This window comes from Aythya marila, assembly GCF_965140915.1.
Source record: "Aythya marila genome assembly, chromosome: 2".
Taxonomy (NCBI): domain Eukaryota; kingdom Metazoa; phylum Chordata; class Aves; order Anseriformes; family Anatidae; genus Aythya; species Aythya marila.
In genome coordinates, this window is record NC_139043.1 from 66,043,488 (window position 1) to 66,070,245 (window position 26,758).

Consider the following 26,758-nt stretch of genomic DNA (forward strand, 5'->3'; position numbering starts at 1 on the left):
AATTTTTAGTGATGGTGTTAATAAAATTGAGCTAATGATTTGTTCTTGATACTCTAAAGAGTTGCTTTGGTTATCTTATATGTCACTGCTTCCTGTCTGAAACAATGGTAGTTTGCTATCTTGTGTATTAAGAAAGTGTTCTTAAAATGTTATTACTTTTTAGTGTCTGTACTGTAACAATGTTCTCTTGGTGGTACTAAAGAAACAGTCTTTTGTTAAAAGGAATTGCATTTTTAAAAGATTTTCATTTTTGTTCAGATATACTCATTCCATGTTGTGGTGATGATGTAAATTAGGCTTGTAGAACTATTTAGAAAATGTGATTAAATGAAAAAGCATCACTGAATGATGCCCTGAATACAAATTCTAATAACTTGGCTTTGTTTCATTGTATATAAAGGTCAACATGAGACATTTTCCAGATTCTAAGGGAATATGGAATATTCTGCAGGGAATGTTCTACCCACTGACCACTAACCTATTGATTCTGTCCTGAATTTGAGTTAAATCACTGGAAAGTTTTAAAGCCCATTACCACTTAACAGTAATTGGAAAATTTTCTAGCAAAAGCTGATTGATCAGAAAATTTCAATTTGTTTTATCCTCAGTGTTTATTTGAGGTTAGGTATGCTACCTTGAAGACTGAAGGTACAATGACTATTCATGTATAATTGGGCAAATGATGTTAAATAAAAATGGTACTTGTAGTGTGATACTACTTATCAATTGTTGCTAAAGCACATAAGAATTTAATAATAATAAATCTGTTAAATCTTGTTCCTAATATTTTTGTTTCTGTTTCCCATTGGCTGAAAATATCTAATCACTTCCCAGAAGCTTTATCTGCTCCATGACATGTGACTGTGATTTGTTCTAATTGCCTGTTTGGTTCATTTTCTAATAACTTCTTTGGAGTTAAGGACCACTGGAAATGGGTATATGACTGCAGACGAGAGTCTGGTTTTGATATTATGCTGTTATCAATCTCTTTTTTTTTGTTTTGTTTCCTATCAGTGTTAGTCTCCATGCTTCTGGTTAATGAATGTATTGTCCGTATTTTTATATAGAGGAGCTTTCTATATTGGGAAATTAACATGAGCTTGGAGTATTGCAGCTGCTCTGCACTAATTCCTTGCTTAGACATATTTCAGACATGTCAAATCACAGAACTTACTTTGCTTAATAAAAGCTACGTGCACAAGACATGATTAGACTTCCCTTTACAGAAACCATAGATTTGTGTTTACATCCTGAAATTAAAGGAAATGTGTTTTACTTTCATAATCAACTCCTATACAATCGAATAGATTAATAATCTGTATGAATACAGTTGATGTATCAATTTGGTTGTTTGTGGTTCTAAATAGCTATATTGTAATTGGTTGAAGTCCTCTATTGTAGTGTGCCAGAAAGGCAAAATGTGGTCTAAAATCAAAGTAAGTGATTGCATGTGCATTATAAAATTGAAATGTTTTCCTGAGATTATTAAATATTAAACAGCAGTCTTTGCTACTCAAGGTGAAATGTTGTAGTATTTAATTATACAAATGAAGTGGGGAAAATGAGGCATGTTTCAAACGACATTTCTTTTTGTCTTCAATATACACGTACTGTTTGTCTGCTTATGAAATTGTTACCAACTAAGATCTGTTCCAGATGCAAGTTCATATTTTTCAGTTCTTTGACTTACGACTTGGTTATTCTGTATGCGTTTTCTGAATTCTTTGTATGAGGTGATTGCTGAACATGTGAAAACTATTGTTGTTGTTGAGTAAACTTGGCCTTTTGTAACCAGAGGAGGTAGCTGCCATCCTCTACTTGTTGTTTAAATGTTTTTGTTTTTTTTTTCATAAACAAACACAAGTATAAGCTTAGAAGTTTGGGGCAGAGATGTTTCAAATGGAATTCCTTTTAAAACTGTGAGTGAGAGTCTGTAAGAACACAAGCAGAAAATTCTATGAGTGCATTTGTACACTGTTAATGCAGAAGGAGCGATTTGGGAATGGAAGTAGTGTTTTTTTTTTTTTTTTGTTTTGTTTTTTTGCCAAGGTGCTGAGTAAAATTTGGGAATTATGAAAAGGAAATTATTTGTTTAATGTTTCTTCTTGAAGAATTGGGACTTCCTTACAAATGGACTGCTTCAGCATTACCTACTTCAAGGATGGATGTGTCCTGGTTTCAGTTAGAACAGTTATCTCTTAGTAAAAACACACTTGTGACAAAAGATTTGTCGTTCTGGAACAAACAAAAGTAAATAAGCGTTTAAAGCAGCAGGAATAACAGCTAAAGTTGATGTAACAGCAACTTACATAAGTCTCATATTCATTCATTACCATTTGTTTCATTTTGTTTTTTATATGCTTTCAAGCTTCTCTTTAGAATCTGTTATTTAATTAATCAAGGCCTAATTCCATTTGGAGCTTTATTTACTTTGAAACTGGAGCCTTATTTAAACTCAGTCTCTTGATTAACAAATTACCAAAGCCAAATGTTCAGAAGTATCAGTGATATAAAGAAGTCATTCCTTTCATATGGAATTCTCACACACATGCACTCCAAAATGGTTGTTTTTCCTTTCTCATTCCCATGCTAGAAGTGCCAGCAAAACACAAAGGCAATTCAAAGGATACTCCAACTCTCTACCAAAAACAAAACAAAAATTAAAAAAAAGCACAGAACATTGTTTTTATTTCATTCAGGAGTGATGTTAGAGAGTTTAAATAACAATGTCAAGCACCTATACTGTGCTCTTTTTTTGTTTGTTTTTGTCAGTAATTTATGAAGCATTTACAGTAGAGGTGAGCTTTCATATCTCTGTCTTCCTGATGCAGGCATAGGCATCAGGATGAGAAATCTGTTTTTCAAAGTTATTTTCCAGGCCAGTAGCAGTACTAGTGTACCAAATACTAGTCCAAAGACTAACTGAAGTTTCCATAACATTTATGTCTGTAAGAATCATGGTTTATGGAATATTCCTAGGCTGCATACCACCAGAGCATCATGTTTGTGTTGTTTTTTTTTTTTTTTCCTTCACATTTTTATCAAGCCACCAGCATGTAGAGTGGGCATGTTTGATTTTGGCTCTTTGGTGCCCTGTTTGTATAATACCTTCTCTCATGGGAAGAATTGGAATGACCAGCAGGTTGGGTTGGCACTATGGTCTGCCAGCTAAACCTCTCTGAAATAATCATTAGGCTAACTGTTTAGTAAGATGCTTTCTAGTTGCCAAATTTGTACTTCATAAAATCATCTCATAGAAATGAATTTTGTATTCATAAAATTGACTAGCTAAGGTTGGAAGTGAACTCTGGAGATCATGTAGTCTAACCTGCAGCTGAAAGCAGTGTCAGCTAGAAGAGAAATATTTTGGCATTGTCCTGTTGAGTTTTGACTATCTCCAAGGATAGGGACTCCAAAAACCCTCAAGTCAACCTGGTTCAGTATTTGACAACGCTAACAGTAAAAATAAAGGTGTTTTTTTCTTCTATTTAAGTGGAATTTATTGTATTTCAGTTTACATCCGTTGCCTCTTTTCCTGTCTAGTCCTGGGCACTACTGAGAAGAGTCTGTTATCTTCACTTCCATCAGATATTCATACACATTGAAAAGTTGCTTCCAATGCCTTCTGCTTTGAGAAATATCCATCATGGTGTTCAGCAGGAACTCAGCTCCTTTTCTGCAGAGCTGCTTCCCATTTGATCAGCCCCAGCTTGTAATGGGTGCATGAGGTGTTCCTGGTATGTATCCCCTTTCAGGGATTCCCATCTGCCCCAAAGTACTTACGTTTTCATTTATCATATGCTTTTCTGTAAAAAATAAAAAATATTTCAGTGTTTTTGATCCTTATGGAATTCTTTCTCCTGGTTTGATGCCTTAAAAAGAAAATGTTGTAGCTGGAGTAAATAGCTGAGACTTTGACAAAAATCTAGCTAATGAAACTAGGGAGTCATCAGTTGCAGCATGCTCAATTTTAGAAACTGCAGAACCTTGTGGGTCATCCAGCCCTTACAGAAAATGATTAAACTGGACAATCCATGAGGCTTTTAAGGTTAGAAATATGGATCATCCTCCTCTGCAACTATTCCAATTTTAGGAAGGCGTGATTGATATGGGAGCACAGGAAGTAGAGGTGGCATGGCTGGGAGTTGTCTTAGCTCTCCTCCCTTGGCCTGCAGGTCCTCTATTGCTTCATTTTAGGTAAAGCACAGGACTTGGTTTGGCATTTAGTTTGAAAGGTGTTTGGTGTTGGGAAGGGAGAAAGATGATGAAAAAGAAAAAAAAATAGCGAAGGAAAAAATATAGTGAAAGGTTAAACTGCATGAAGTTCAACAAGGCCAAGTGCCGGGTCCTGCACCTGGGGCGCAATAACCCCAAGCAGAGCTACAGGCTGGGAGAGGAATGGTTGGAGAGCTGCCAGGCAGAGAAGGACCTGGGAGTGATGGTGGATAGTCGGCTGAATATGAGCCAGCAGTGTGCTCAGGTGGCCAAGAAGGCCAACGGCATCCTGGCTTGTATCAGGAACAGTGTGACCAGCAGGGCTAGGGAGGTGATCGTCCCCCTGTACTCAGCTCTGGTGAGGCCGCACCTCAAGTACTGTGTTCAGTTTTGGGCCCCTCGCTACAAGGAGGACATCGAGGTGCTTGAGCGGGTCCAGAGAAGGGCGACAAAGCTGGTGAGGGGCCTGGAGAACAAGTCCTACGAGGAGCAGCTGAGGGAGCTGGACTTGTTCAGCCTGGAGAAGAGGAGGCTCAGGGGCGACCTTATCGCTCTCTATAGGTACCTCAAGGGAGGCTGTAGTGAGGTGGGGGTTGGTCTGTTCTCCCAAATGCCTGGTGACAGGACGAGGGGGAATGGGCTTAAGTTGCACCAGGGGAGTTTTAGGTTGGATGTTAGGAAGAACTTCTTTACTGAAAGGGTTGTTAGACACTGGAACAGGCTGCCCAGGGAAGTGGTGGAGTCACCATCCCTGGAGGTCTTCAAAAGACGTTTAGATGTAGAGCTTAGTGATATGGTTTAGTGGAGCACTTGTTAGTGTTAGGTCAGAGGTTGGGCTCGATGATCTTGAGGTCTCTTCCAACCTAGAAATTCTGTGATTCTGTGATTTGGAAACACTGCAGTGGGATTCTCAGTACTACTGAAGACAAAATGATGCTAATATTATATAATGTTATTTTCTAATAACCATTGTTGGTTTTTCTTCTTGAAATTGTCATATTTTTCTATTAGACGAATCAGGATAACCAATGTAATGAAGTGATTGCCCTAAAATGTTAGGTCACACTGGCTATTTTGAGTGAAACAAAGCTAAGTAGGAGTGCTGAAACTGATTATAGCATGTATCTGACCTTTTGGAAGACAATAGATAAACTGTTTCATGGGTTGAGATTTTGCCCTAAACCTTCTATACGTGTTTTGTGTTCAAGTCTTCAACTTGACTTCTTAAAGGTCATTCATTTCTCATCTATTATTATAGATGACTTCCATTTCATAGAAATGTAGAATCACAGAATGAGTTGGGTTGGAGGGGACCTTGAAGACCATCTAATTCCAACCTCCCTTGCTGTGGGCAAGGATACCTCCTGTTAGAACAGGTTGCCCAAAGCCCCATCTAGCCTGGCCTTGAACACTTCTAGGGATGGGGAATCCATATATTCCATCCATCGAACTATATATTTCTGTATACTTCGACATCATTCTTTGTGTGCAACAGCACTGTGAATTGAAAAGAAGTGAAAAATAAAAGTTTTGAAATAGCATTCCATTCTTAAAGCAGTTTTAAAAATCTTATTTTATTGCTAAGTGTCTTTAGAAATTATCAGGCATTTCTGTCATACTTGGCAGATACCAACATTGAGTTTGCCAAGCCAAAAATTCCAGGAAGTCACAGTACAGTATGTATGTATGCATTACTGTATGTATTTTGTTACCTGCTTGTAATCAGGCCATGTAGTATTGTATCAAAATACTTAAAAACGAGTAATTATCAAGGTGCTACTGCGAAAGCTTGTTCCTTATGTGATTAGGTTGGCAAGGGCCTTAGAAAGATGAGAGAGGCAGTTTGACTCTTGCATGGTTTTGTTTCTTATTCTGTAGGTGATGCTCCGTGCAGTGTTGGGGTTCTGAGAAATAGCTGTTTCTTTCTGTGGTTCCACAGAGAGGGAAACAAAATAATAGAAGTGACATCACTTATTTCTGTGTTTTGAAAAACACGTCTGTTCATAGCACAAGGGAGTAATGAACTCTGTATGGAAATGGAAATATATGGAAGAATACAAGAAAACTCAGCCTCCTATTCAATATGCACTGGAAAAACTCACTGTATGTATGTTTGATAGAAAATTGAGAGAGAGAAATATAACCAACAGTTGTGTTTTAGTGGGGAAAAAAGTGGTTGGACGATATCAATCTGGGGTTAAACAATCAGTTCTACCAACCCAAATTACGTGAATTTACTCAGGCATTTGACTTTAACATTTGAACTTTTGATTAAGAAGTAGCACTGTACAGTACATTGGTTCATGTTAAAAGGATTCAGAGTTGCTTAACAGTTGTTGCAGCAACTGGCAGGTAGACCAAACAGCATTTTTTTTTTCTTTTTGTTTTCTATTCCATGTTATGGAAATGACATTTTAAGAAGTCTCTGGAGATAAGAGTTCTAGATGACTCTAAAAGAAATGCAGTGGTAAATTACTGCGAAGACAAACCACTCCCAAGGACATCTGAATGACATATTAAATGAAGGGACATTCAAACAAGATAAATTTTACATTTTACAAGATGAATTTTTACATGGATTAGGGAAGGTCACACAAAGAGCTGTAGCCTGGGATGTTTCATCCCTGAAGGGGATGTTGGAGTGAAATGTGTAAGATCCTGTAAGTATCTTGTCTGTTGCTGTATCAAAAAGGCTGTTAAAGTCCCCGGCTGTGTGCAGCTTTGTTGGTACTAATAAGGTTTTTAACACTTCATGTGCTTCTGATGTGTACATTTGCAGAAACATACTGGGAAAGAAGAATGTGCACTGAAGATGAGATTTAAAGAGCTAAAGTAAAAAGAATTAAAGATGACATAAGTGGCTTTAAAACTATGTGAGAAGGAAGTACTAACTGCTAAAGCACTCTTGAATTTGGTGAAGAAAAGTAGAGGAAAGCATGAAGCTGAAAGTCAGATGTTCACCTTGGAAATAAGGCAAATATTATAACAGCATGATTAACCAGTGGAACAAACTACCAGAGAAGGTGGTGACTTTCCACCCCTTGAAGGCTTTCGAATCAAGAATAGATCATTTTCTGGAATTTAGGCTTTAGCCAAATAGTAGTTTACCTTAAAGGAGTTGAGGAACTGTGAGCTTGTACAACTCTGTGCCTTTGGCATGACACTCATGCGTACTGCTGGTACTGTTAACATTGAAAGATCTCCAAGACCAAGCTCATGAGGCATATGTATGTCCAGACTGGTGTGTGCCTAGGGACAAGAAGTTTTGATGAACTCTCATTATTAGTAAGCAGATTGTCCTTCTCGGGCTCAGTACAGGCTAACTAAGGAAAAATTGATAGCCTGGGATACAGGAAGTTAGAACAGATTATTAGTAAACATTACTGTGGTTCTATAAATTTCCAGTTTCCCTGTACTAAATTGTGCCAAAGACCTAAGTGGAAATTAATCCTGTGGCCAGCTGCATTAACTTCCATCTATGTAGTTATGGTCATAGAGGACAGATGTGCTATACAACCATCGTCTGGCCTACATGGTAATCTTTTCCACTTTTTAAAATTACAAGTGCTTGCTGACATAGTCCCTTTGCCAAAGTGCCAGACAATGTCAGAGTTGCCATCTCTTTCTCTATTCTTTGATTGGGTTTTAAAGCCTTAAAACCTTAGTCTTGTGTCTTGCTGGCTATTTTCCCTGACTGATAAGGATTTGCTAGTAGTTCTGTGGGGCTGCAAGTAGAGAAGCTGTTGTCTTTAGTGGTTTGCCCATAATACTGTACTATAGAGAGTAAACAAATAGAAGACCATGGAAAAAACAGTTCCAAGCAAGCTGGCAAAATAACTTTTAGCAATTGTAAAATAATTTACTGGTACCTATGATAATATTTAATTGAGTAATTATTCTGATTTTGGTCTGTTAGAATGCATCCTAATCTCATTTTAAGTTATCTATTTTCATGGAGACAGCTTGAGCTGCCTTTCAAGACAGTTCCTTTGTTAGAACAAAACTGGAAATCTAAAAACATCATGGATGTTTTCACTTATTAAAATAGTTTTCCTTTTAACATAAAATAACCACTTTCAGTTTTTGACTTCTTAAAAAGTCTCTTCATACAGAATGGAGCAAAAATAAATATGTCTGTTCTGCATTTGGTTTTAATTCTTTTCAGCGGAAATCATACATTAACATAAATCTCGTAACAGTAACAAACAGTCAAACATGAAGAGAGACTGCTAGACAACTCAGTAGTTGGAATATAGAAAATAGCTTTTCTTCAACGTCTTGAATTCCTTCTGTTATTTCTTACTTTCAGTGGAACTGGATGAATCACTTCCAAAGCATGTCCTATGCTTCATTTAGGCAAGAATATTGTGTCATGAAATAGTTTGTCACCATCCTTCATGTCTTCATTAGAAATAATTTAGAAACATGTCTTTTATGCTTTGGCTTCTGCAAATCTAAGATAAACCTGTGATTCCCCTCATACATCATTATTACAAGGAATCTTCTACAAGCCAGGTGGCTTTTACAGCTCTCCAGTGTTATATCCCCTTCCTCACCTTCTGCTGCTCCCCTCTTGGGAAGGGAGGAAAGGTGACTACAGAGAGGGTTCAAGGCAGGTCACTGGGATAAATGCTGCTCTTTAAAGAGAGCGCTTTCTTTACTCACCTGTGTTCAGCAAGATTGTTGGACTGTTCATGCAGTGTGCAGTTTGTGTGTAAAGCACTGCTAAGTTTCTTAAGGGGGGCAACAGACCTTAGAATGGATGTTCAAATGACAAAATAGATGCTATCAAAATGAATGTTATCTGCATTGTTTTGTAAATTGTCTGTTTGCCTTTTGAGATAATTTTTTTTTGAGAAATATATTATTGTACAGTGAAAAAAAGTATTTTCATATGTTGATGAAATATTGGAAAAATAATAACTGTTCAAAACTAATAACTAATAGATCGTACAAAATATCCAGAAGGGCCTTAATGTTTAATAAGTACGTCCATTAACTTCCATTGCATTACTGTTACCACGGCTAAAAACCACAGCCCTTAGGATTTAGGCATCCATTTAGAGCTCTAGCTTCAGGTTTCCACTTAGAAAATAGTAATCAGAATTTTACATATAAAATTCAACATCTCTTTCCAGTTAAGTTTGCTCCTTAGTGCCAAAAATGCCATGTTACACACAATATTATTATCACTGTTCATTGTTTGGATAACTGAAAAGGTTCATTGGTGAGAGGTGATACTTTATAAATGAACTGCAGGAACATCTTTCATGTATTTCATATCTTTAACTGTTTGTAGTAGAAACTGATTTGGGAATGGGATCTATATTTTATGCTTAAGTTAATATATTTTATTCCCTGAGAATTTTCTTTGAATTGGTTTCATTGTTGTTTTTAAATGGTATTTAGCAAAATTAATTTTGACACTGAAAAATTTAGTTTAGAAAACTACAAAAAGTCGCCATCCTTGAAGAATTGTTACAGTGATCTGAATTGCAATGCTAAATTTTGAAGTGTAATTGTTTCTTTTAGAGCAAATTCAAAAAAAAGATGCTGACTGTGATAGACTTGGTAGTCATTGTGATGCCCCTTTAGAAATACGGGTTATCATGCTTTGTGTTTGTACTTATTTTCTCAAATTTGGATTTATCTGTGTGTTATTTCCCATTTCTTACACTTCACCAGTCTCTAAAATCTTCACATATATTTGTGTAAGTTATTTCTTTAATAGCATCGCAATTAAAGGTTTACAAACCAGTTTCTCTGAATTAAAAATAATAATATTTAAAAAATTGTTATTCATACACAAATGGGTAATGAGGAGGGAGAGTTGTAAAATAGATTATCTGTAGCAGCACCTGTTTCCTACTATGCAGGAGTTGACTATCTTAAGAAGATGGCCATGGTATTACTCACTAAGCAAAATAATTTAGTGAAACACTTGTATTTAATTTAGCTTGCTTGTTGTGTTACTGTTTATCTTTCCATAGAACTACAGAACAGTGAATTCAGATGTTAGTCTGAACTCGTAATAAAATATTTTAATTTTTATTCTTTCATTTTTTCTAGAATTTTTTCTTTCTTGGACATAGTTACTTTGTGTCGATGTGCACAGGTTTCCAAGGTATGTATTTCTGTTGTGCTTCTTTTTGTTGTTGTTCTTTGGAAAGCTTTCACTTAATTACTTGCAAATCATGGGCTTTAAGGCAATCTCCTTCCTGTCTAAAATAGGAAGAAAAAAAAATCAAATATAGCCTTATTGTTCATTAAAACAAATAAACAGTGGGTCCACAATTGCATTCAGATTCATAGTTGCCATGTTAGAATTCTGTTTAAAGGCTATAGAAAAGATACCCAGATATCTTTTCTATAGGTACTTTCTATAGATACTCTATATCTGGAGAAAGGATTAAGCCCATTTTAGCATAATGGCATTTGCTTTTTATAAAGCATGCGGCCATATAACACTATTTTTCAAACGCATATTCTGCTTAAAATTCCATGTAGTTCAGTTAATGTGCACCATGTGTCTAAGAAGTTCATCCATCATTAGCTTGTCAAGCACAAATTATGTTAAATAAATGGACTACTAGTAGAGGAAAAAGGCACACAGAAGATAATAGAGAAAGCATGCAAAGTAAGCTTTTATGTTTAACTAGTCTTTTTTTTTAAATTAAAATGAAAAATATTCTGGTCCTACATGAAGCGTGTACAATGAGACGTATTCTTATACAACATGAATTAACTTTCTAATTTCATGCTTTTCTCCATTTTTATTTTTATTTTTTTTTTGTTTCCTTGTTTTATTATATAATTGTGTAACTGTTTCATTTCTATACCCGTACCATTCTGGTCCACAACTTCAATAAGTTTTTTGAGCTAACTAACATCAGGCTTTGTTAGAACTTTCAGGTAGTCTTGAATACATCAGAAGAAAACCAAGGTGATAAAACAATCAAAATTTTTTCTCTCAAAGCTGCCTCTTGTTGGTTGTATGTGATTTTCTTTCAGTTTTTCTAAGTATATATTTTTTTCTCTCACTCTTTACTTTGTTCTAATTTAAAAAACTGTCGTCTGTTACGTCGATAGTAGTGGACAGATTCTCTATATGTTACTCAGCACATGGAAAGTCCTGATTCTAACAGTGGAAAGTCAGCAGTTTTCTGAAAGGCTTCTGTTTCTGTTCATCTCAGAATAGTAACTAATGAGGCTGAGGAACTGTGGTTTTATTGGAAGGACTCTCAAGTGCAGTCACTTCTCTCCATATACATCTAGCAAGAATAACTTACTAGACAAATTTACAAAAGCTCTTTTTAAAAATTGACCGTTGAATACTGCTATGTTCATATATTTTATTTAATTTCTTCCTCTAATGCATGTTTTATGGGCATAAGACAAATCTCTGAAGTGTAATCCTTTTAGATCTGTGTTTAATTTCCACAAATGCCCTGGTTTTAACCAGTTAATGTTTTAGGATTGGTAATATCTACAATTACATTCGTTTTTTAAAAACTGCTACCTAAAAACGTCTATTTTACTGTATTTCAGAGTTTGTTGTATTTGAATTTCTGAGACAAAAATGAAGGGAGCAGGCAGTGGAGGTATATAATCTCTTATTTGTTTTCTGCAGGCGTGGAATGTTCTAGCTCTGGATGGAAGCAATTGGCAAAGAATAGACCTTTTTAACTTTCAGACAGATATAGAGGTTAGTGTCTTTGTTTATTTCATTCCTATGGTGATGTTTAAGTGCATAGCCCGTTTTGAGTATTCTATAGGCTGTTCTTGAGTTCTCACATTTTAAAGGTTAAAGTTCAAAATACTAAAACAGAGAAGGAGCATGTAGAAAGATGGCACTATATTTGACTTTTTTACACCGGATGAGTTTTAGAGTTCTGGTTGTTGGCAGTGTGTCAGCTAATTTGCAAATATTATATACATACAAGGGTCTATAAATTAAGAACTGATCATTTCCAGAAAACAAAGATGTAAACGGTGCCTCTCGATTGAGATGCTGAGTCACTTTCACAACCTAGAGGAATTTTTGTTGCTTGTCTCTGTGAGAGTGCCATCTAGTGCTGAATGCTCCCTGGACACTTGGCCCCAGAACTTGGAGACTGAAACAACAAAATGCTAACCAACTCTTCTTACTGCTGGCTTGGCCTGGATTTGATTTGCTGTATATATTATTACCACTTTATGAACATTTGTTTCCTAGGGCTTTAATCTTGCCTGAGATGCATGTACATGTAGATTAAAGTCTTTTTCAGCATATAACAAAAGGATTACGGCAGTCTTATGTTTCATAAGAAAAAATGTATTAATGCTATCATAGATGTGTATAACAGAATAAAATTTGATGTTGGAAAGTGAAGACAAAAATCCATAGGAAAATACAAGTCCTTAATTGTAACTGAACTAGTTTATAATTTGTGTTTGATAATATAAATTAAATTTAGAATACAATAACTAATTTGCTTCTGGATTTTATGTTAAGCGTTTTAGTTGCATGAATAAAATCCAGATGGGGATCATTTGGTATATTTTGCCAACTGTGGTTCAAACTGTTCCTTAAGCTTTACAGCAACATAGAGTAAATTTTCTCACTGTTCTCTTAAAATTTTAATGCCAACTCCTCTGCTATACTGATGTCAAATACAAGAATCTTGTGGAGGTAGGAAAAAGATTTTGGCATCTTCAAATATCTCAATGTGTCTAAGAAGTCTTGGAGGTCTAATTTCATTTTTTCACTTGCCTCTAAAAAAGCTGGTGTCTCTCATTTGCTAAAAAATAATAAACAAACCCTACCAGATCTGTGGCCATTCTCTTGATCAGCCTTTTTTGTGTCTGAAACTTTTCTGTTATTTAGGAACAGTGTTGGGGTTTTACATTTTTGCAGAGTTTGTCTTATGTTGTTCCTAGTGGTGTTGCCCTTTCAGACATATTTGTAGTCTGGTGTTAATGAGAATGAATGAAATTAAGCTATGGTCCTCTTTTTCTATAAGGAGATACTGTGATTTTGAGCAATTCAATTACTTCAGTGTATTACATTTAAGTACTTTTGTAATATATATGTGTTAAATTTATTCCTAAGTGCAAGTTAAATGAACGAGTGCTACAGAAATCAGTTCTGGATGAGAAATGTGTTCACATTCAGTGTCTAACAGCTTGTTTTTTCCTTAAACTGTTTTAGTATTTTTTTTTCTGTCTAGATTTAAGACAGGTAAAAGCTGCTAATTGTTATTTGGCAACTTTTTGCTCAGATCAATATTGCATTATCTGGTGATATTGCACATAACATCAAGGGGTACTTGATCTGAGACTATCAGATAATGGAAAATCAGTTTTGTTATGAAATTTTTCCTATTCAAGACCTTATATGATACTGAATAAACTGAGAAAAAAGTACATGCTATAAAGGAAAAATGTTCTTCTCTAATGCAAAGATGTGTGAAGATCTTGAAGTGTGCCTTAGAATTTGTTGGTATGTGGCACCAAGCATAAGCTGGGATAGTCTGAAGAACAGGATTTTGAGTGACACTGAATTATTCAAACAGCTAAATACATTTGAATGCACTTATGTTGTCTTTTTGAATATGCTGGTTTGGTGTTTTTTTAACATGCTTAAAGTAATAAATGGGTATGGAAAATGTATCTTATTATTTGTTTCATTATTTTCTTTGAATAATACATTAGGTTTTGGCTTTTTTCCCCTATGTAGATTGAATCTGCATTATATGTAATTCATTGAGAAGACTTTATTCTTACAGTAAAGGTATTTAGCCTCTGCTGGGAAATAATTCAAAGTGATAAGAAAGCTCTAAAAAGTATGTCATTTCATGAAGTGTATAGTTGCCTTCAGTTTGTTTTGAAGTAAAAATATTTGAGATAGGAGATAATCTGTTATTCACAGACTAACAAATAAGCTCTGATATTTTCACATAGTTTTAGCTGGGACTTTAACAGGTGAACAACAAATTCCAAGAAATGTTTTATTGTTTCAGTAAAATTGCTGCCATTGCATACAGAGAGGAAATTTAAAAATGCACTGCCCTGTAATTTATGAGTATTTATATATATTTATATAATATATATATATATATTATATATCTCTCTATATTATAATCTATATATATTTAGAATAAAAGAGAGAAGAAAATAAAAGGTGCAGTTAGGTATATATTTGTCCTATTTGTTAGAAGATCAGTGTTGATTTCTTTTTACTTTGTCTTCCTAAAATTAGACACAATGTGATGGTAGTCAGTTGTTGCAGTGTTTACCTGTTTTTTGATATATTATTCTGTTTTTACTATGAAGAAATAAAATAAAAGTATTTATATCGTAGTTGAAATAACATTTTTCATAATGCTAGCTTGGAGCACTAGAAGTACTATTCTGTTCTGCTTACTCCTTTCAGAGAGTAAATGCTCTGCTTTCAGGGTGTAAATGAATAGCATTTTGTAACGATCACAAGGTTAAATGGGAAGTTTTGTTTGTAAACTGTACTCCAACTTTTGACAAATAATGAGGTATAATGTCAGTAAGTTCCATAGTCTGAGAAATCCTTGGGCATTTCCAGGTGTTAGGAACAGACTCTCAAATATATCTGACTTTGAAGACTGGGAGGTAGGCTCTTGTAAGTCTTCTGGAGTTGAAGTGGCTGCTCCCACCAAGTGTCCAATACCTTCCTGTTTCAGAAGTAACCATCCCTATAGCAGGGACTGTAAAATAGGATTTACAAGGGGCTATAGTTGAGATTAAAATACTAGCCTAAGCACGCCTTCAGGGATAATTTAAAGTTGTATGCTGTAGTAATAACTGTAGTCCTTGAGGAGCAGGATGCCTTCTGTTCTGCCTCTGGGTAGTTCTTCAGATTGCCTGCAAATCTGACAGATCCTGAAGATCATTTTAGCAATTTTAATGGATAGGGTTTTGCTCAGACAAAAATCGGGCCACGTATCATAGACTGAAAAAGGAAGAGAGATCTAAAAATTGAATTGAGCAGAACTTGTTTCATCAGGTAACCCGTTTTTCCTTAAAGTAGGAAAAGAAATTCAATGAGGTATGGTTCTGGTAGGATTTAACTGAGACTGATTTTCAGTCCTGGCATTTTTAATTTGGTTAGAATGTTATGTCAGAATAAAACTCAACAAAATCTTCCTTTTATTTGGTTTAAGGGTCGTGTTGTGGAAAATATATCGAAAAGGTGTGGTGGGTTCCTGAGACAACTCAGTCTGAGAGGATGTCTTGGTGTTGGAGACTCCTCTTTAAAGTAAGTAAAGTCCTAGATTGAGACATCACTTACTTCCTAGTATCCAGACCAAAAGCAATTATTGTTACATTTGTTTGGGTTTCTAAGTACTGTCTAATGAACAAAATGGGATGCTTAAGTACCTTAGCAATGACCAAATGAGCCATCAGTTTGAGATCAAAATATAGCTACTTTTTTTTTTTTTTTCTCTCAACTTTCAAACATTTAAAATGTTTTCATACTTGTACTTTAAGTATAATTTCATCAAGATTGTCAGTTTATAGTTAATCTTTTTGTTTGGACAAGAGATGACCCTAGCAAGGGGATGAATAGTAAAGACTGATGCAGTTCAGTGTCTACAGAATTGGGAAAGGTGTGAGATTCTCCTCTTGCTGTAATGTAGGAGCAAACAGGCAACAGGAGCATCTCAGGAGTCTTTTAGCAGAGTCCTTTAAGATATGTATAAATTGAAATGTGCAACTTGTTCCTGCAAGATACATTGAATCCCTGTAAGCTTTTGTTATATGCAAATGGATTAATCCAGATTCCTCTGTTGATGTTTCTTTCCTTATTTAAACCCAAAGATCTTAACCTGCAGCTGAAGGGTCCCTACATGACAAATACTACAGGGCTCAAAGCGTGTTCGGAGACAGGCTCAGAATATAACTTGCAGTCATTACACTTTGCTTGACTGTCAGAGCAGAGTGGGCTAGATAATGTTCAGTCTGACCTAGATACAAGCGCAAAGATTTTTGTTCAGCAGTGGGCATTAGGTTAGTGTCTCATGACCTTTAGCTCTTCCTAAGATTTACAAGCAAGTCTCATTCATTTAATTTGTCTCCAGAATAAATTAATGAGCATTTTTGATGTGTAATACAAGCAAGTCTCATTCATTTAATTTGTCTCCAGAATAAATTAATGAGCATTTTTGATGTGTAATCTGACTTTCATGAGTAAAAGCCAGAGCATGTTTTTCCCTTAGAGGTTTTAAGGCTTAAAAACAAACAACAACAACAACAACAAAAAACAACAACAACAACAACAAAAAAACCTAGAAATTTGGTTAAAAACAAAAATAGAAATGTTAAGCTATTCTAAATTATTTGTTTTTATTTTTTCTTACTCTTTCCAGATTTTTTTTGGGTGTTGCTAGAAGAGCCCTTTTAAAAATTTAAAATAAAAATAATAATAATCCACATAAATCCTCCAAGCTCACAGAGCATTTGTGCATATGGTCCCTGTGTTCTCAGTAGTGGAAGTCAGGGCTGAAATGGAGGAGTTGGGGAAGGCAGGCACTGAGAGACGTGGGAACTAAGAAGGTAGCTGGGAAGGAAATATGGGTGTTGGAGGAAAGAGGACAGGTAGGCAACAGTTTTCCTCCCGATTAATTCAGTTTTTGTATTCACTCTATGCTCATGACTGCTGTTCAGAACACTAAGGCTAGGGGACTGCAGTGAGGGTTGTGGCCAGAACCAAAAAATTCAAATGGGTTCAGGTATTAGTGGTGTATGAGAGGAGGAAGATGGCAGGATTTACAATATTAGTGAATAATGATATATTTAGTAAAGAGATATTTTTGTAGTTGTTCAGTATGTAGCATGTGTAGATTGATGCAAATAAGAAAATGGACAGGGTTGGCTGAGACCAGCTATTGTACTGCTAGCCGTACACATAAGTGCATCCATAATTACTAACTAGTGCAGATGGTAGTGTCTGAGAAACTTTAGGAAAGATGATGCTTTACCCCTGAAATGTAATCAGATGATACTGGAATTACCCAATGAATGATAAAGCTGTGAACTTTAAGACTTTCAAAACAGTAATATGAGAAATGGCTTTAATTTTGGGGTATTTGTTCTGAAAGCAACTTTACCTATCAGGAGTTTTGCACTGATCCATTAGTTTTGGGGCTGGTACTAATTTCTCATTTTATCCTTCCTCTACATCCACCTTTAGTTTAAAAAAAGGCAGTCATCAAAGTAGGTTATATTGGCTATATAAGTACTGAATGTTTGTGGCTCTGTCAGGACATGCCCCACAGTTGAATCTCAAAGTCTGTTTACTGTTCCTGCAAATTATTACAGAGTGTAGCGTCTTTCCAAGTGATTTGAAAAAGTCTCGATTATAAATCTCACTCCACTACGTGAATTTTGGAATAGCTGTTTTGAGAATTCACGTGGAAACTATCACCAGTATAACTGCTTGCTGTTGTTTTTTTTTCTTTCCCATTGTTTTCAATCCACACTGGAGAGCCAGGAAGTTGTTGCCCGCTGAGTGTGTAGTCGGATCTGCTAACCAGGGCAAGCCTCCAGACAAAACTGTTTTGTGTGTTTCCTCCATCACTGCCAATAAAATCCATGCAGTTGGAGGAAACGTGGGCATAAAAACGGTGCTCTGAAATGCAGTGCAGCTGTAAATATTGCTCTGTAGAGATGAAAAGGAAGTTGATACATTTCTTCTGGGTAATTAGTATAATGATATATACAGGCTTTAAGTGGTGTAATAGCTCCAATCATCTTTAGTGTACATACCCAGTAGTGCATACAGATGCATTTTAATTTTTAACATCATAAATAACCAATTTGCAATTCCCAGGGCTTTCCCTTAGTAGTCCAGGCGACTTAAAGCCCAATTCTGTGTTGTGCAGGATACATTCCTGCATATTCATTTGATGTGGGAGTCAGCTCCTTAATAAGACCTACAGAAATTTCAGTAACAAGGTATATGAAAACTCTCCCCAGAAGCTTAGGTATGCTTAGTATTTAACTGATGTGATATTTCAACCCTTGTGTTCATTCCCTTAATGATTTTAGTTATGGCATTTGAAGCAAATCAGTTCTGTTCAATGACAGAAATAAGCACCTTGCTCAAGCAGTATTTGAGAGAGGAAGAGCACTTGGTTTTAGAGTTACTCAAGACAGAACTTGCAATAGCAAAATGAAAAAGCAGCCGCTGAACCAGATGTTTTACTCTATGGGTTGAAGAGCAAGCTTTTTCCCTGAGATGGAATTCATTAGGGGACAGAGTGCGCTCGACTAAATTATAACAGTAATTCAGTCACTAGGCATAACAGTAATTCTCTAGCTTTTTGTTGCTGTTTTAGGACCTTTGCACAGAACTGTAGAAACATCGAACACTTAAATCTAAATGGGTGCACAAAAATCACTGACAGGTAAGTCAAAGAGTTTTTTTGTTTGTTAGTGGAATTTGGGAGAAGAAGTAGCTGAAGGTATTTTTAGTGTGTCTGCTGTTTTGCAGTACATGTTACAGTCTTAGCAGATTCTGTTCCAAGCTGAAACATCTGGATCTGACATCTTGTGTAGCCATCACAAACAGCGCTTTGAAAGGTTTAAGGTAAGAAGATTTAGTGTTTTGTATTAAAGAAAATAATTGAAAGAGCTGTTCAATATATAATAAAGTTGTTTTGTTTTTTTTTTTTTTAAAAAAAAAAACAACACAGTGCTGAGCCTTAATATTGTGCATCAGCACTGACTGTATCTTGTATCTAGCACTTCTTGGGTGTGGACAATAATGTTTCTGTGTGGTCTTTTCTCATGACTTTTCTGTAGAGGGCTGGCACAGTCCACTGGCTATCATTAACTTCTAACAGTGTGTTTAATTTGGGTTTCCCACTGTTATGACTATTTGAAGGCTGGATTTAACTTTATGTATTTTTTTAATTCTCCCAGTGAGGGTTGCAGAAATCTGGAACATTTGAATCTTTCCTGGTGTGATCAGATTACAAAGGATGGTATTGAAGCACTGGTGAAAGGGTGTAGTGGACTAAAAGCACTATTTCTTAGAGGTTGCACACAGGTACATAACTGCTTGGGTGATCCTTTAGAAATACATTTTTTCTTTTGGCTTTTTGAAATCTTCATGAATTAAAAAATATTGGTTTTTGTTACAATCTTTTGTTCAATATTACAAGATGTGTGCACTCCTTTGTCTAGTTTGGTTTGCTTTTAATTTCTTGTTTCTTTTCCTATGTCCAATTTAATTGCTAATACAGTTAGAAGATGAAGCACTGAAACACATTCAAAATCACTGTCATGAACTTTCAATCCTGAATTTGCAATCCTGCACAGTAAGTATTTGAAACTTTAAAAGATATATTATCTAAAAATCTAAACCATTTTCAAATGCTAATGAATTTAGTTGCTGCATACTTAAATAATTCAAATTGTACATCTCTGCAGTTTGCAGAATTTTATGTGGAATAGATATCTAAATTTAGATAATTTAGATAATAGATATCTAAAATGAACTGTCTATTCCACAGCTGAATGTAGATTTGGAGTGTTGGGTTATTTTTCCTCATTCCACCTTTTGACTCTAGCAAGCTCCAGAGTATGAATTAACTGTTCATTCAACTCAGATGAATTATGTATGTATTAAAACATACAGTTTTACAGATGTAGTTCATATTCTCCCATATGTTAAGGTCAAACATTTTGCTCTGTTCATAATTTTAAGGTTTCTAATGGAGCAGAAGCCATATTGTGGGCTACATAATGGAGAATAAAATGGAATGTCATCATAACATGATGATTCAGAACCATCTAAGTAGCAGAAGGGCATGTTTTTTTTTTCAGCATTAATGAAAGAATACATTGATTTGTAATGAAATAACTGGGAATCATACATGTTTGTTTAATTCTACTTAAAGAATACACAAAAATTAAATTTGCTGTGGTTTATGTTTGCTTTTTTTGTTGTTGTTCCTGATGTGACTTTTTAGGAGTGGAGAGAGATCTTTTTAGGCTTGAAATGTATTTAAGTCACTCTTAGTAAATCCTTAGTAAAGTTTGAAATAAATTAAAGTTTCAGTTTTTCAGTCATACAACTTCAAATGTTTGTTTTTTTTTTTTGCTTTTGGAAAATTTTCTACAGCTTTATTGCTAATTTATTGTGTCATAAAATCTGCTTGGGCTCAAACATTGAAATCTGTTTCCTCAATTAATGTGGCATGGGACCATTTTTTCTTAAGATTTGATGGAAATTTTTGATTAAATTAATAGACTAAAAAAAAGTTTTGATTATTTTGAAGTATTAGGGATTATTACAAGTTAACTTAAATTTTGAAGAAATTAGGAACAATATGAATACAAATTTTAAGCTTCAATGAGGCACGTCTAAGGAAAGAAAATTCTCAGATTTTTCAATCTGAAATTTGTTTCAAACCTTTAACTTTCTCAGAAAAAAAAAAAAAGGAAACTGCAGTTGTAACATGATGATAATGGAAATGAATAGAATTTCCTTCTTTTTGGTCAGAACCACAATTACAAAAATAAAGGTAGGCCATAATTTCCTTTCCTTTCACTCTTCATTTTGTCCTCCTCCTCATAGCTTCTTTTTCTGTTGTGTTTTACCAGGGTCTAATGATAGCAGGTTGCAGCCTTTTATGATTTTTTTTGCAGGAGGCTCTTGAAGTCTGATAATACTCAGTTTGATCTCTGCCACCTAAAAGGGGCATTGGCATAGAAGTGTACTGGAGTTTTCAATTGGGCCATTTCCATTGGCCCAATTTCCATTAGTTGTCATGTAGGATTAACTTCAAAAAAAAAAAAAAGTTAGTGTTTTTCCTTTTGAATTGTTTGAGTTGATAGTTCGTACGTACTACCTAGTTGTGTGTGCTTTGAAGCTCTATTTCACTAGAGAACTTGCTGTCCTTAGAAGAATACTTCCGGAAGCATTTAGGCTCTTTGTTATCAAAGGGCTAGCATTGATTTTTACACAGCAGGTCTCCATGTGCTTCATATGATCCACACTTTATTTCTAGTGGATCTGTTTTATGATCTTTTTTAAATGGTAGGCCAGCTCCAGTTTCTGTGAAATTAACTTATAGAATCAAAGGTTTGGGTTGGAAGGGACCTTAAAGAGCATCAAATTCCAATCCCCCTGCCACAGGCAGGGACACCTCCCACCAGACCAGGTTGCCCAAAGCCCCATCCAACCTGGCCTTAAACACTTCCAGGGATGGGGCATCCACAACTTCCCTGGGCAACCTTTTCCAGTGCCTCACCGCTCTCTGAATAAAGAATTTCTTTCTAATACCTAATCCAAATCTACTCTTTTTAAGTCTAAAGCCATTGCTCCTTGTCCTATCGCTATACTCCCTGTCAAAGAGTCCCTCCCCAGCTGTCCTGCAGGTCCCCTTTAGGTGCTGGAAGGCCACTGTAAGGTCTTCCTGCAGCCTTCTCTTCTCCAGGCTGAACAACCCCAACTCCCTCAGTCTTTCTGCATAGGAGAGATGCTCCAGCCCTCTGAGAATCCTTGTGGCCCTCCTCTGGACTCATTCTAATACATCTATGTCCTTCTTGTGGTGGGTGCCCCAGAGTGCAGTGTTCCAGGTGGGGTCTCACGAGAACAGAGCAGAGGGGAACAATCACTTCCCTCGCCTTGATGGCCACACTGCTTTTGATGTAGGTCAGGACATGGTTGGCTTACTGGGCTGCAAGCACACATCACCGGCTCGTGTTCAGCTTCTCATCAGTGAACACCCTCAGGTCCTTCTCCTCAGGCCACTCTCAATACATTCTATTCCTAGCCTGTGTTTGTGCTTGGGATTGCCCTGATCCAGAAGCAGGACCTTGCACTTGTCCTTGTTGAACCTCATAAGGTTTGCACAGGCCCACCTCTCAGGCCTGCCCAGATCCCTCTGGATGTCATCCCTTCCCTCCAAGTGTGTCAACCACACCAGACAGCTTGGTGTCATCAGCAAATTTTCTGAGGGTGCACTTGATCCTACAGTCCATGTCATCAACAAAGATGTTAAACAGCTCTGGTCCCCTTACTAACTGCTGAGGAACACCACTTGTTATTGATCTCCACTTGAACCATTTGATGTTGAGCCATTTGACATTGAGCCATTTGACGTTGAGCCATTGACTGCAACTCTTTGAGTGCAACCATCCTGCCAATTCCTTACTCACCAAGTGGTCCACTGATTGTCATAGAATTACAGTACGGCTCGGGTTGGAAGGGACCTTAGGGATCATCTAGTCCCAAGCCTCCTGGTAATGTGCAGGGTTGCCACTAGATCAGGTTGTCCAGGGCCTTGTCCAACCTGGTCTTGAACATCTCCAGGGATGGGGCATCCACAAGCTCTCTGTTCCAAATACTGATAAATTCCAAATACTTCTGGAAACTGATTATCTGAAAGGTACCATCTTTAGAGTGTAGAAGCTTGTAGATGTTTTTGGCCACTTTTCTTTCCTGAGAGGGATATAGGCATTGAAATCACAAGTAATTTCAGAATAAGAGCATTTCTGTATATTACTTGAATGTTTTGCCCATCTGCAGCAGCAGCATAGAGTTTTATGTAGTCCCTACCTATAAAATAGTTCATTTTCCCAATAATAATGTCATGAATCTCTCTCAAACAAAACAAAAAAAAAATCCTGAAAATAGCAAATTTTGAGTCAAAGCCAGAAAACGCTTGATTTACATTGGACTTTTAATAACAGTAAATATTATTAATAAAAGCTTAGCTTCTATAGCTAATGCAAGTCCTTATGGATCCACAAAAAGAAGACAGGATTTCTAGCTTTCTGTCTGGAATAATTTTTATATGATAGAACAATTTGCAAATTCAAACTGCTGCTATTAAAAAATGATGTTTTGAGGGGATCATAAGGTGATGTCCCTTTGTGCTGAAATATGATTTCTCATCCTGTTTTCTTCTACGAAATGTAATGTTTGTGGTAATGGTTAGCCTCAGAAATATGCTATAGTGGTGTTATCATACCTAGATGGGTGGCTTATAAAAGGAATGTGTGCTTTAATTTGGAAGATGCTAGCAGGCTTTGCTACTGTTGCAAGAGTAATACTAGTTCAGGAAATAAAATAGGCTTATCTCACTGTGAAGGATCAGTCCATTCAGCAGAAAAATTAAATTTCTTGGAGTAGGAGTGGGAGGAGGGAAGAACACCTTCCAGAATAGAGTGCATATAAATAAATATTTGCACACACATATCCAATAATCTAGTTCCTATTGCTGTTTTGTGTGCAGCTGCATTGGGGCTATTTATTACAGCATCTATTTCTGAGAGAATTTTTTTATTTGTCTCCCAGTTTGAGATTTACTTTTTTTAAGAATATCTAGTACAGAACACTTCTGACAAATGAAAAACCTAGTTCTTTGAATGAAACTGTAAGTGAAGGATTTTTATCCATGGGTCTTGTAGCTCCAATGTAAAACAGGTAGTTCCCTGTCTTGCATTGAGATTTTAAGCTCTCTTTTGCATTGTTCATAAACTTACCTGCAGAGTCATTGGAATGAAAGACCTGAACTCTACAGGTGTATAAGAAATAAGATACTTGACATGATGATAACTACAATTTGGAGAAAAAATAAAAAAGTGTTATGTGAAAATTATAAAGCAAATACAAATTAAACAAGACTTCCTCTGTTCTTCAGACTGCCTTTGAGCAGTTCTCCAGGTCTGTGGAAAAATGCATAAGTAGGAAACATCTGTGTTGATTATCTTCAGTGTTATCAGTGAACATGGTATCATGATGTTATGTTGTGGTTGAAAAGCCACAAGTTTCCATGGTTATATACAATGTGACACAAAGTTCAGTAATATGACTTGATTTTTGTTCTTGACAGATGACTTGATAACTTCAGCCTTTTTCTGTGTTGCAGCAAATTTCAGATGAGGGTATTGTAAAAATCTGTAGAGGATGCCATAGACTTCAGTCACTGTGTGTTTCTGGCTGTAGCAACCTTACAGATGCTTCTCTCACAGCACTTGGTCTAAACTGCCCAAGGCTGAAGTGAGTATGTCATGAGCACATCATATGTATGTCATGTTATTTCTGGCCTAATCTAAGAAATTCACTTCTGAAGATAATGGCAGATATCTGCAGGTTTGATTTAGTTTTGTGTTGTTCTGATTACCTTTACAATCAAAACATTAAGTTAGAGGTACCAGCTGAATCTAAACTAGAGGGCTGGTTCTCAGTGTAGCTATCATATGAATGTAGTCCACTGTATATAAGAAAACAAAAATAATATGACAAGTAAACCATCTTGAACCTAGTAGTTCAATTCTGTGCTTTTAGCTGAATGTTGTGTACTTATGAGCCAGATGAAAGAAGATCTAAAGCCTATTTTTTAAGGTAAAAGTATCTGTAGTTGTCTTTTGATATTTTTAATGTGGTTTTATATGATTTGTCTTGAAAAAAATAACATTATAAAGTATAAAAAGTTATACTTAAGTATTGTATTTACAGATTTTGTTATAAATGCATTTTTAATATGCTCTGTAGTAATATGTGTCCTGGTATTCTTAAACAATGACATGGAGTGCACTAATGCCACTGTAAGCACTGAGGACTTGTGTTTCTGGGATAAATTTTGTGTATCGGGCTCAAAAGCTGGTTGGAATTCTTGTCATCTGAGGCTGGTTCTTCTCCAACCTTTTTGTTAGTATCTGTTAGGGCAAGTGCTAATATACTTTTAAAACAGCAAATTACAATGTGGAGTTAAGGTATTGGCTTTGTCTCCATCTTGCACATTCCAGGGGCTGGATCTGTCAGTGGGATAGCACTGAAGTTAGTTTTAATTGGAGCCTCCCCCAGAGCAGGGAATCATGCTGCTTGAGGGATGTTTGCATTTGGCTTCCCTCCCCCTCAGCAGCACAAAAGGGCTGGGAGAAGGAAAACAGCCATGGCTTTATTATGTCATTACCATATGTGAATTATCTGTCAATTAAAAATAATATAAACGTTCACATTGATACAGTTTGTATTTTCATGTATATTATGGTGGTATTCTCTGAAGTGGGGAAAATTTCAGCGTTAATAATGAAGTTCAGTTGTGCAGCAGGTCTAGTTGAAGAGGCAAGTAATACGAATTGTAAGGTCTAATTTTAATATAAACAAAGTCAAAACAAAAGATCTTTGGATGACACTAAATTGCTATTTCTGACAGGAACATGCAGGAATTGCCACTTTTTATTCACGAATCACAAACGAATGGAGCAAAACAAAGTTTATAAAAATTAGGGGAAACTACATTCAGATGCCAGTGTGCAGTATGCTGAAGATCAGAGTATCTGTCTGAATTAAAAAGAGCTTTTGTCGCTTTAGGAAACCTTTTCTTAAGACAACTACAAAGTGATGGTCTCCTTCGCATAACCATTCATACTCACAAGAGCTTATGTATTCCTATGTTGGGGGCTTAGGAAACTTTTGTCACACTTAACTGTATTCCTTAGGAAGTTGTGCTGTTATTACTGGTCTTCTTATGTGATCGCTCCAATTATCTCAATGCACAGCTTACATGGGAAATTAAAGGAAGTCTAAAGTGCTATTAATTGCACAGTTCTTTCTAGGGTACAAGCTTAGCAAGAATCATTTTTCTTTAGAAGAATATTTAATATCTTATAAACAGGAAATAGTCACTCATGCAGGCAAGCCTGCATTTGTTATGAAACCTGTTAGTCCCTGTCTGGGCAACGAGCGGGAAGGCTTCTGCTGTTTTCCTCCTGTAAAGAGGTAAAGTATAAGGAAAGGAAATTGACCCTTTGCAGTGATGACTGCCAAGGAGCCTGTGGTGGAAAGATTGGTGATAGATCTAGGCCTTTGGGATCGTGTGTTGAAAATACTTGATTTAAAACAAAGCAAAACAAAACAAAAAAACAACTTGGAAATCGAACAGTAATGTAATTCCAGACTTGTTCATGCCTTCTGAGTATTTTAGTGTTGAGTATGAAAGAAAACTTGCAAGAACCTAACTCTCATGCATCTGTTGGATATGCTGGCTGTGCTAGGAAACTTTTGAACACTTTCAGTGTTGTGCCACTCTCACTTGACTTTGGGGTTTTCAATGTCCTACTATGTTTTTTTTGTTTGTTTGTTTGTTTTTTTTTCCTCTGGGATAGTGCTGTGCTCTGCAGCTGTTACCACTCTTCTGGAAAACAAATACTAAACTTGGCCAACTCCCGTCAGCTGTTTTTTTCCCCCACGTCAAGATACGGCAGTCTCCTGATAGCTTTTGTAAAATCTACTGTAAGTGCTAGATACCTTTTTTCTATTTTTTTTAAACTTTTTTAGTGTTAAAATACTGGTAGTTTTTTTGGTGAGGCTTATTGAGAAAAGCACCTGTGAACACTGCTGCTTCCAGAATATCTTTGTCTAGATATGGCTGTGAAAATTAGGATCATGTTGCTGTTAGCCCCACCAATGTTGTTGCACGCCTGCTGCTAAATCACAAACAATAAGGAAAGGCGCTGTGCAGGGGGATGCTCCAGGTGTGCCCAAAAGACATCTGTAGATGATGAGTGC

At 36.1% G+C, this 26,758-nt stretch overlaps 1 protein-coding gene across 4 annotated transcripts in view; it reads left to right on the forward strand.

The window, feature by feature from the left end:
* Positions 1-26,758, forward strand: part of FBXL2 (F-box and leucine rich repeat protein 2) — a 56,876-nt gene that overhangs the window by 14,144 nt on the left and 15,974 nt on the right. Inside the window, exons 3-10 of one of the 4 annotated variants that reach the window (XM_082754968.1) lie at positions 10,285-10,339; positions 11,846-11,920; positions 15,390-15,484; positions 18,567-18,635; positions 18,722-18,817; positions 19,153-19,279; positions 19,476-19,550; positions 24,114-24,244. In XM_082754968.1, the coding sequence (XP_082611094.1) occupies positions 10,285-10,339; positions 11,846-11,920; positions 15,390-15,484; positions 18,567-18,635; positions 18,722-18,817; positions 19,153-19,279; positions 19,476-19,550; positions 24,114-24,244 (723 nt within the window). Of the gene's footprint in view, positions 1-3,513; positions 3,738-10,284; positions 10,340-11,845; positions 11,921-15,389; positions 15,485-18,566; positions 18,636-18,702; positions 18,818-19,152; positions 19,280-19,475; positions 19,551-24,113; positions 24,245-26,758 lie in introns of those variants that run through there. The other 3 variants (XM_082754970.1, XM_082754969.1, XM_082754971.1) reach the window with 3 other exon arrangements.